An 11,978-nucleotide genomic window follows, 5' to 3' on the forward strand; every position below is an offset into this window, starting at 1 on the left:
CAGTGACCCTTGTGAGGAATAAGCAGTCAAGAAAATTGATGGATTTTTTTTTAATGCTGTAGTTTGTTTCAGTATTAGTCTTACTGTTTTTTAAAATATATACTGTGCGCAATATTTAACAAACACCATGGTAAAATGAAAAAAGTCACACATTTCTTACCTAGTATTGCATTAAAGCAGGCGATCCGAGCCATTGGAGCCAAAAGTCAGGTGCGCAAAATTGTCACCAAGCAGCGACATCATGTGAAGGTGCTTTTCTATTGGCTGCTGCTCGAGGACATCACTTCTGTGTGACACTTTCAAACGTCTTTAAAATCTTCCCCAAAGGCTCGTGTATTCAATTAATTACCACAGACAACAACAAAGGCCAATTTCACTATAATTAGTTCGTTTTGAAAACATAAAATGTATTTTCAGTTTTATTTTTTTAAAAGCATTTTCTTTTATTTCATTAATGAAATAGTTATTTTTTAATTGAAAATAACCTTGCCTGACAGTGGGACTTTGACCACGACCCTCCCATTCCAAAGCCAAAGACCAACAGATGAGCAGATGAGTCCGCATATCATATATGTATATATCCTATAGATAAAACATATGAAATGATAATATCCAATAAAATGTGATAAACTGCCACCAGCTGTCAGAAAATGTGTAGCTTTATTTAAACCCAAAACCACGGGGCGTGCGGGGAGGGGGTTGATTAAAGTAGTGCACCCGCCCTTTAATGAGCATAAAAATGATTTTCAAGTTACAAGTGGGAATTCTTCAAATGCATTATTTTTTTCCGAAAGACACTCATAGTATGCATCTTGAATAAATCTCAGGTAACACACCAACATTTGGTACATTGAAACTCTTTAGAGGGAAAAGATGCCATTTTGATACAGTTGTGATTTAAGTGGTCACACAGAAAATATATGGAAACATGATTTAAAAAATAAAAGCACATTTAATATACCGTATGCATTTTGTGTCACAATGTAGATCAGTTCAACATAAGACACAAACGCAGGTGACCGCAGTTCACCTCTCTTTCGGCAAAGTCTCTCAAATGAAACAGACATGAAGAAATGGAAAAGGGAAATATTTTGGTGAAAACGCATTTGATGACAAAATCATTCCAAGAAGAAAAGCAAGAGTAGAAATGAAAACATGGATAAATTAGGTTCAAAACACAAGAAGGAAAGAAAGTCAACATGTGCAGAAAACCATTGTTTGGTCCACTGTGTTATGTGCAAGGTGAACCAGCTCAACACGCAAACAGTCTCACCAGAGGAAACATCCTCTGGGTCTCAGTCACCACCCTGTCCAAAAAACAAACAAACAAACAAAAAAAATGCTGGGTGGCAAGGAAAGAGACATCATTTTTGCCCAATCCTGCCGGTAGGTGTAGCTGTTACACTGAGGGAAAAAAAAAACAACCATTTTGCTTTCCCGCCTCAACACGCAAGTCAGTGCCAGTTGGACAATAAAAATACTTGTATAAAAAAAAAAGGTGACGTAACAAAAAAGGAGAAAAAACAAACAAACAAAAAAAGGACGACAGCAGCAACTGGCTCAGTCTATCTTGACAGCGGCGTAGATTTTCCTGATGAACATGTAAGCGGCGTAGAAGCCGATTGTGCCCGTTAGCAGCCAGAAAGACAGAACCATCAGGGTGGTGTAGCCGAAGTACAACAGCGACGGGATGAAGTCCACAATGTCCAGCTGCAGAGGAACAACGAAGGGGACAAGTCGTCAGATCACTAATTTATTTATTTTTTAACTCAAGTGTTTGTCTTCTTGTTTACTGTCTCTATATCCCTCAAGCTTGTTTTCGGGAGAAGTGTGCTGCAACCTGTACCATCTGACCGTATACAAGACATGACATCCTCAATTTTGGGTGTCCTTTGCATGTCATGCTGACACCAAGGTCACGTTCTGGAAACGTCAACTTTCTCTCTGCAAACGGTGCTCAACTGTCAAACTTTGTTGCTGTGTTGGTGCTGGCTGGTACATCACTAGCAATACATTCTCCATTGATAGCAAAGTGTGAACTTTTACCTTGTTGGCAAAGTAGAAGATGGCATACACAAGGACATAGAACGCTGACCCTCCTGAAACCAGGAAGGTTCTCCACCACCACCGGTAGTCCTTTTTTGAGAGTTAAGAGAGACACAAAACACACATTGTAAATGTTGCATATGGCAACAGCAAGATCTGCCCTTTGGAAATTCCCAGGAAAATGCTGTAGATAAACATAAAAATACAATAAAATATATCTTTGTGTACAAACATATGAACATATATTTTAGAGGAAAAAATATATATACCTCTGCACACAGCTGGAAATAAACCATGACAACGCTGATCTGAGAGCAGGAGACCACCAGTATGATAAAGACCAGAAACAGGAAGCCAAAGAGATAATAAAACTGATTCTCCCAGATGGCCTAAAGACATAGACATTAACATACATTACTTGTGAGGGAGTGCTTAGACGCAGTTATTCAGTAGTCACGCTTACACTGAAAATGAAGAAGAGCTCGATGAACATGGCACCAAATGGTAGGATCCCAGCCATCAGGATTCTAATGAAAGAGGGAGAAAAATAACAGAAATCAGCCATCTAAAAGGAGGACAGTTGAGATTACTGGAGCTGTTCAACACTCACCCCACAAACTTGTTCATGTACCAGCGCTGCTCTGGGACCTGTCGAGGGATCTGGTTGGTGCGCACGGGGTTGTCATACGGTTGCTTGCGGAAACCAAAGTAGTAGCCCAGGTAGACCAAAGGCATGGAGATACCAAACCACATACACAACAGAGCCAGCATGGTCGTGAAGGGCACCTGAAAAGGTGGGAATGGAGGTTAAGGCCAGACATAACATCTTATGATGTCATTGACGCAACAAAAAACGCGACTGCTCCTTTTGTCTTCCATGTTGTATGTTGTAGACCCTATTTGTGTTCTATTAAGTCGATAACAGCTGGCATCTTGAGGAGGTGCGCTAATCATTCAGTATTATTACTATTAGAATATACAGATGATGTGGTGTGTTTGGCAGTTTGGCCACTCACCGCCCCGGAGGAGTGTTCTCCCCAGATGAAACAGTTAAGGATGAAGCAGATTCCAAATACCACAGCTGGATACAAAGTTGCAGTCTAAGGGAGATTACACAAACCTTTTCAGAGGCACAAATAGCAAACACAATATACAAATAAGTATTGCAGTTTTAAAAGTAATGTTCATCATTGGGAGTGACACCTGCTCTGGGTGTTTTTTTTACACGTTTTTGGATTTTTGATGGTTCTGACCTGGCTATTTCAAAATAAAATACCACCCACGGATGCCCCAAATAAGGCACTGAGCCAGTGTCCCAAAAAAAATGTCGATTGTGATATCATGTGCGATTATTTTTTTCAAGGTCCTTTTCAATGATTTTTTTTTTTTTTAACCCAACAAAAAGTTATTATAAACAATATCAGATTTAATATATGTTACACGATCTTAAGATAAAGGCAAATGAAGCCTTTTAACATCATTTTTTTTCCTACTAGTTACAATTTACCACTCACCATATCCAACCTTTCATGTTGCATGAAACATAACTTGTAAACACTGTATTTATAAATAAATACATTCAGTATACATATTTAAAAAACTAAAGTCAGTAAACTCACACATGCTAAAGTGTAGTCAAAGTAAAATTATACCTGCTCATATGACGTAACATCTCCTATTTGATGTGAAAAACCACTAGCATTCTGTAGCTATCCTTGTGGGTGGGTTGCGTAGTTTCCCACGGTCTGGACGGTCCGTGAAGGCAAGCTAAGTGCGTTCAGAGCTGTTGTGTTCTGGAGTGGCTGCGGCCAACAGTTACATGCAAATTGTCATTAAAAAGTTGTTTGCTCACCACTTGGCCTGTTTAGTTCACTGACACTACGATACATGTAACAGTAACATTAAAGAGGTTAAGGCGGCGGCATCTAAACGACGGTGAGTAATTACGACCGTCCTAATCTTCATTCATGAAATCGAGCGACAACATATGGCCACCTACACACCTATTTAGCCTCAAAATATAGCACAGCTAAAATATATGAGCCGTTGCCCCTTGCCGCAATCTTGCGTGTACAGTCAGTGGTGTACAGTACACTCCGTTTAGAAAACGCACGACACTACGGCAGCCGAAAAGTCATAACTCACAACAATGAAGTGTTGTTTTAAAAACCAAGCTCAAACAGAATAAAAATGTTAGACCAGGGGTGTCCAAACTTTTTCATTTGAGGGCCACATACAGAAAATCAGAAGGACGCAAGAGCCACATAATGTTATGAAGAGAAATTGTGTATAGACCTAAAAATTGTACAAATAATTTATTTGTGCTTTTGCATATTTAGAAAAATACTACAGTATATAAACCAATTTATTTGTAATATGGCAGTAGGGTTATTATAGTTTTGGAATTTTTCATTTTAGTTAGTTTTTATTAATTTTCAGGGTGGTTCTGTTAGTTTTTAGTTTAGTTCTTTAAAAAATGCTTAGTTTAGTTTGTTAGTTTCAGTTTGTTTTTTTTAAATGCGTATTAATTTGTGCGCAATATTTAAAAAAAACACCATGGGCGCAAGGTCATCTGAAGGTGCTTTTCTATTGGCTGCTGCTAGATGACGTCACTTGTGTGTGACATACTTTCAAATGTCATTATTCCGGTTTATATCAAAATAAATTACTAAAAATCACATTTAAAATCATACCCAAAGGCTCATGCTTTAAATTAATTACCAAAGACTAAAACTAAGGACATGTTTGCTATAATTACAGTTAGTTTAGCAAATAGTTTAGCAATTACAGTTAGTTAGCATTTTCATTTTTATTTCATTTTGATAACAATATTGTTTTTTGAATTTTAGTTTTTTCATTAGTTTTAGTTAACTAAAATAACCTTTAATGGCACCTGTTTTTCAATACCCTCTTTTCTTACTTTGACCATCTCCAAACATTTTTGTTTTGTTTATTTTATTTGAACTAACTGAGTCAAATGCCATTTTTAGCATATGTCGCGGGCCACTGGACAATAGACGGCGGGCCGCAAATGGTCCCCGGGCCGTAGTTTGGACACCTCTGTGTTAGTCACTCGTCTCAAGGTCTTTTATATTATTATTATATATTTTTTTTCAGGTAATAAAAATAGAATCACAGTTACACATCAAATAAGCCAATTAAATCCCAGATGAGTTTGTGAAGGTAAAGTTGGGACACTCACACAAAATGCTCCTTTCCTCCACCGATGGCCTTTCAGTGTGCGGTACAGTCTGCCAGCAAAGTATCCTCCAAATACACTACCAAAAAGCAAAACAAAACCAAAAAAAAAACAAAAAAAAATTAACACGACAACAAAATTCATGGCATCTTCCTGGTGAGGATTCAGGGGTTAATGATTCTCACCCCATAAACATGAAGAGGAAGCATGCAGTGGTCATCAAAGCTCCTCTGCTCGAAGGAGATAACATGCCCAACATGGCAACAACTGCACAGAGACAAAGGAGGAACCACCAGTCATTATTAGAGAACATTTGTTGTATAAGTGACAAACTATTAACTATTATCTCAGACAGGTTGTTACGCTTAAAAAAACAAAACAAAACAACTAGGCATGTTCGCAAGTTATCCAAAACTAATGTATGTAATATATGAACATCTGAACAAATCACAGCAGAAATGACGCCAACATTTAGTAAAGGGTATGATTAGCAATAAAAGACTCACATATGACAATAAGGATCATGCAAAAGAGCTGTATCCCTGAACCCAGAAGTGAGCTGAGAATCATGGGATACTGAGGCGGCCTGAAGACGTCACCATGGACATTCTTCCATCCTGACTCTTCCATTGTGTCTTCCTGATTTGGGCGAGGCAGAAAACAAAAAACAAAAAACAACAACAACAACAACAAAAAAACGGTCACATGTCTAAAGTATCCAGTCCAGCAAGCTGAATAATCACATTTCGTCCGAGACTTACTATATCATCCTCTCTGTTGTAATTTGCAATGTCCTTCCTTAAGGTTCTGATGATGATCATACTCAAAATACCTGAGCGAGAGAATATACACTTATCCTAAGTATTTGAGCAAGGAGACATTTTCTAACCAAACATACCTCTACAGATTTTAGGAAGGGGGAAAAAAAATGTAAAATAATTTTTACTAGTTATGATGTATAACGTATCATACTAACCCAGAACAACAAACGTGACATTCTTTTTCATTGTGAGCATATATACACTTATGACATCAGCTGCACAACACTTTCAACACTTTTACATTTTCTGCACGATTTGATAACCATACCAGACAGGAAGAAGACAACCACTACAGAGTTGACAATGGAGAACCAGTGGATCTGCACGTCGCTCATGGTCAGGTACGTGTCCCATCGAGAAGCCCATTTTATGTCACTCTCCTGCACAGATCACAAGACACTCACATATTAATCTTAGTGGAAGACACAAAATTTAAAGTGAATGACATCATTCGATATGTGACAACTGCTACATTGATTCCTTTGTGCCAACTCACAATGTAGCATAATATCTTGAGTTGCTACTGACTGATAATTCTTGAAACACAACTGAAGTAAATCACCTATTTCTTTCCAAATTTACATTCCAAGGTGGATCTGGTTGTAGAGTAACATGGGCAGTTCTTCTTATAGTAAAGTTTTGGTAAAGTAATAGTTGAAAGAGAAATCAACTCAAAAACTTATTTAGGGGAGGAGCCAAAAATGATATCTAAAGCCTCACTGGCTGTTGTACCACATAACTGCTTTAACAAAACAAAAACAAAAAAATAGGGTGCTTGCCACTTAATCAGTGTGCTAGGCTTTCAGACGAGCTGTAGTGCACTCAACTTTTAACTTGGGGGACAGTGGACATGTGAGTTTGACCCCCAGGCAAGACTGTCTTCTGTGTTGTGTCTTCAACAGTCACTGACCTTCCATTGCACAGAGTAGGTGAAGAGGACCTCGTTCTCCTTGGTGGGGTCAATCTCCTGCGCAGCGGAGCCACTGGCCTCTGGCAAGGTGCACGTCTTCTCTTTTTGCTCAGCCATCAAATCTGGGAATATATACAGGCCGAGTTCTCATGTGGATTCAGACAAAAGTCAGTCAAGAAGTGCTGACAAGTACCTACCTTCTACTTTGACACTTTGGGGAACGACCTCAAATCGCACCACTCTATAGTTGTGCTGCTCCCCCTCTTCCAGCTTCTCCCTATGGAAGTACAGGATGAAGGAAAGGTGGTTGTGCAGATAAAACTGTGAGGGAGAAAACAGCACACAATTAGTATGGAATATAAGCTTTTGTCAAAACAACAAATAGAAATGGCATAATCGCATTTTGGAGTGTGTGTGTGTGTGTGTGTGTGTGGGGGGGGGGGGGGGGGGGTGTATGTGTGTGTGAAAGTAGTTACAACAAGCAAAACATACTTCGGAAAGACAGTAATGATCTACCTTGTTGTTGTCCACAAAGCCCAGCCTGTAACCATGTTCAAACTGGGTATCTGGCATCAGGTCCTTCCTAAGCTCCTCTTCTGCACCCGGCTCTCGATTGAGATACACCTCCAACCTGGTGGCTACTGGCAGATTATCTGCAATACTACATGAGTATAGGAAGGTGTTGAGTTTGGTTTGGTTTGGTTTGCTTGTTGGAAAACATCTTCAAGTCCCATGATACGTCCAACATGACAAATACTCACAGGTGAACATAATACTCCTCCTGTATTCTCTCTGCAAACAACTTGCTCTCTTCTTTGCTGAGCGTTTTCTTGTCGCACACCACCTCACACTTCTTGTCCTTGTGCATTTGCACATTGTAGGGGGTGTTCACAATTCGGTCCCCACGCAACACCTCACCTGCAAAAAGAAAAATACTTGTGAGAGTTGCAGCATTAGCACAACATTACTCAGGATTTTGTTGTTTTGACCACCACTTACCGAGGTTCTCTCCTTTGTAGACAACAGAGGAAGGTTTACAATACGGCAGGGAGTAGTATTCATATGGAAGCTGGGTATGAGAACTTGTCATCTTCACAGCCTGAAAAATAAATTTTGACACTTTAGAACTGGACCAACACATAACGAGTGATTTCTTCCCATTCAGGCTGAGAGAGAGAGGGAAAAAAAAGGTTATTTGTATGTTGCCCAATTCAGGATGTGGCCCAGATGTTAACTGACCGCATGCCAGGGCGAACTGCAGGGCTTAACATTACCAATTACGGCCCAACAGATTCATTGGCCACCGACTATAATTGGCCGATTATTACTCTTCAAATATTTGCCAAAACAATTGGCCTAGGCCAAATGGCCGATTATTTCCCCCTTAAAACATTATAATCGAAGAAAGCCAAAATTTCCAATGCTGTGAAAGTACCCTGCATGCACCATTTTGCTTGTGTAGCATATGTTATTCTGGTTATTCTGTTGTCTCCCAAGCGTCCTCTAAGCTGTTTTATGACATCCCAGTTGGAGTTAACTGTAAAACTAAACACACAAAAATAAGAATAACTTAGGGGTGGGCGTATGGTAAAAATGTCATATCATGATTCATTAAAAATAAAATCACAATCTCGATTTCATCACGATTCTTTCATTTTTACACATTTTTAGACTAATCTTCACATTTCTGAACATTTTTATAAAATTTAAAACATATTTAAAATGTATATAAAACCCTAAAAGAAAAAAAAACAGACATCTTAAGCCAACTAAGCTTTCTGAAGAGGTTTTAATTGAAATAGTGCAATTTTTTTTAATCAAATAGCGCAATGAATGTAAACATAAATGGTAATGAACAGCCTCAGTTACTTCTTTCCACCGCTTGCTTGTTTTTTCATATGGAGGGCCCTTGGTAAATGACTGTGTTACCGTGGATTGTGTTAGCTTGGAGCTGCTAGCGGCTGGTCTCCGTTTGGTTTGGCTTGGTGTCGGCGTAAAGTTTCTGATGCTGTCTCCGCATGTGATTCAACAGCTCGATGAGCCCGCATAAAGTTTATCTATATAGAATGAGCCACAGACGATCTTGACGATCTGTCAGCTTTATGAGATCGTCAACACATTAAAGTTCTTAACGATCTAATATCGTCATATCGCCCACCCCTACATGTACTGTATACAGCATTTAAATACAAAACATGCTTCGTTTTTGAAACATCACCAGCCTAGCTAAAATGCTAAAAGCAAAAGGAGGTTCCCCTTCAAATGCTAACTGGAAGTTGGCATCAACTTTGGGAGTTTTTTCCTTCAAATACATTTCCTTCTTTACATTTTTGACTACCCATTCACCTACTGATGACGCAGCATCAGGAGCAATTGGGGGTTCAGTATCTTGCTCAAGGATGCTTTGACGTGGTCACAATGGCATGGGATCAAACCCACAACCTCTGGGTTGGGAGACGAACACCATACCACTGATTCACGCCGCCCCATGCAGTAAAAACTTTTGTGAAAACCAATACTTGTATCATTCTCAAATTTTTTGGTCTGTATATGTTGAAATATATCCACTCTGATTTCTGATTGGCTGAATCGGCTTATATGAATATTTTTTTTTCATGACGTGTAGGGTTTTAAACTCAAAACAATAACGCATAATGCCAGCAAATATTGAAAATCCAAAATTATGTTTACAAAAAATAAAACAAATAAAATAAAAATAAATAAATAATAATAATTTAAAAAAAACGCGAAATACCAAGACGCACAATGGAGGCGGTTTTACTGTACATTTGTATCTCCAGTTCCAGTTTTCCACCCTCAGGGGGAATTAAAAAAAATAACTAAAAACAAAAAAAACAAACAAACAAACAAACAAAAACGCATGTATAAAAAAATGGCTATAGTTGAGGGTGTTCTTACCTTAATATCTACAATATCCCCTTCATGAAAGTCCTGGGGAGCAACACCAGGAACGTAGAAGGGAAACACCACAGGCAACAAGGATGAGAGCAGCAAGGCCCACCACGTCTCCTGTAACAGACAAACGACAAGTCAAGTCAGGAATCAACTTCAACTTATCAGCATTTCTTCAGTGCAGACTACAAAAAAAGATGATATTGCGGACTAAGAGAAACACACAGATCTGTGATATAAAATATAACCCTGTTAAAAAAAAAATCAATGCCAAAGTTCCCCGGAGACTGATTACGCAGTTGATTGGACAATGCTGCTAACAAACAAACCTTGACAGACTCAAGATCTGTAACACAAAATTAATTATCGAACACGTCAAGTCAAGCACTTTTCATTCATTTTGACACAATCTGTACAATGTGGTAATTAGTGTGCTTACACACACACAGACCAATCACAACATTATGACAACATAACACGACAAAGGACGTGTACATAAAATGTTTTTACAAACATACACTGTCACTGTAAAAAGAGCTATTTACATAGCAATAGATCGAGGAACAGCAATAGCAACACATACTACTGGAATGAACTGTATGCACCACTCCCAAGATCCAACACAGCTTCATACACTGTACACAGTGTTCCAAATTATAATGCAAATGTTATTTTTCTATGATTTTCCTAAATGGTCGATGCAAATGACAATCTTACCCATCAACCATTAGGTTTATTAGGTTTAATTGGAATGTTTTTGTACAACCATTCCCCAATGACAACAGTATTAAAAACCAACTAAATGCCGTGTTCCAAATTATTACAGACAACGGCGCTTCAAAAACATTTACAGCTTGTAAAGAACTGAACACAACCTCTGAAAAGTACTAAGCGTTTCTTACTGTCCAATGTCCGCTCTGTCTTTCATGGTACAAAATGAAGAGCGGTGCTCTCCGTAACAAAATCATCTTTGGTGAATGACAGTGTACCATCTCATGCTGCATAACTTACCCTAACCCTAACCCATCATTGGCTGTTATGGGCATAAGGGCAGAGAAAACTTCAGTGTATGGAATGGACATCGATGTATATTTAATGTTGCACCTGATTGGTCAAAGTCAGATACAAGCATACAATTCCATATGAATTTATCATGTTTTACGGAACTCTATGTGCTATTATCGAGATTTTTTTTCAATATATTACAAGTCTAAAAGAGAACGCAATTTGAAGGACACAAACAAAACTGAGCATGGAAGCATGAGGGTGAAAAGGGTATTTGTACGTGATAGATGACTGAAAAGGAAAGGTTGTTATTCAAAATGTTCGTTAGAAAACCAAATTGCTGTGATCTATTTAAATTATTACTCTGGGGGGTATTTATACTAGAGGAGAACTATGATGACGTTTGGCATGTTATTGTAGATTAGCATTTTATATTTCTCCGGCGTATAGCTTCAGTGTGAAAAAAGCTTCATTTAATATCGAATAACGTGATAGTTCCGTCCATTTCCGAGTAGCTTGCCTAACTGGTTTGTTGGAACACCTCTCGGCAAGCAACCGCTGCACAGTCAGCAATATGAGTGATGCAGCCTGGGATGACAACAGCCTGTTTTTTTTTTTTTTTGCCTGGAAACATTAATAAACGATTGAGTGACAGTTTAACAAAATCGTCAGTGGCCTCCTCTGCATTGTCAGCACAGTCAGTGGACCTGACAAACAGATCGGATCCGATTTTAGCAGCCACGAAGCTAAGTGATGTTAGCTAACTACCAGGAAGTTAGCAAGAACGTCAACACTAAACAACAGTCACATCGCTACTAATTTTCAAACTGTTATCTACTGAGCAATATAGAGACATAAGTGACCCATTAAAAGATTGCGCCTGTCTTAAAATTAGAAGAGACCATCAGGAATGTTTGGTTAGAAGAAAATTAATCGTTATTCCACTCACCATAGCCGCGGCCGCCATTTTGAATACGTGTCATTGGTGACGTCACAAAACGTCCGGATTTTTTTTTTTTTTTTTTAACCGAGGCTATCCGCTTCTTAAACGCTTGGTGAAAATTATAGCACTGGGTTAAATCAT

General features: G+C 38.6%; 1 protein-coding gene across 1 annotated transcript; it reads right to left on the reverse strand.

The window, feature by feature from the left end:
• Positions 1-641: 641 nt before the first annotated feature.
• On the reverse strand, positions 642-11,978 carry tm9sf4 (transmembrane 9 superfamily protein member 4). Its single transcript, XM_077515014.1, has 18 exons — positions 11,844-11,978; positions 9,896-10,006; positions 7,976-8,075; positions 7,738-7,894; positions 7,493-7,637; positions 7,174-7,297; positions 6,977-7,098; positions 6,335-6,446; positions 6,007-6,077; positions 5,752-5,884; positions 5,431-5,512; positions 5,249-5,324; positions 3,063-3,146; positions 2,657-2,832; positions 2,510-2,573; positions 2,316-2,435; positions 2,047-2,136; positions 642-1,710 (listed from the first exon to the last, which is right to left on the reverse strand). The coding sequence occupies exons 1-18, from the start codon at positions 11,859-11,861 to the stop codon at positions 1,561-1,563; spliced, it is 1,935 nt and encodes a 644-aa protein (XP_077371140.1). The 5' UTR covers positions 11,862-11,978; the 3' UTR covers positions 642-1,560.

Source organism: Festucalex cinctus, chromosome 2 (genome assembly GCF_051991245.1).
Source record: "Festucalex cinctus isolate MCC-2025b chromosome 2, RoL_Fcin_1.0, whole genome shotgun sequence".
Lineage (NCBI taxonomy): Eukaryota > Metazoa > Chordata > Actinopteri > Syngnathiformes > Syngnathidae > Festucalex > Festucalex cinctus.

Coding starts and splice junctions, on each gene's coding strand:
- tm9sf4 (XM_077515014.1), bottom strand. Junction 7,298..7,492: donor GCTTTGTGGACAACAACAAG/GTAGATCATTAC, acceptor TCTCCCTCACAG/TTTTATCTGCACAACCACCT. Junction 5,325..5,430: donor TTCCTCTTCATGTTTATGGG/GTGAGAATCATT, acceptor GCTTTTTGGTAG/TGTATTTGGAGGATACTTTG.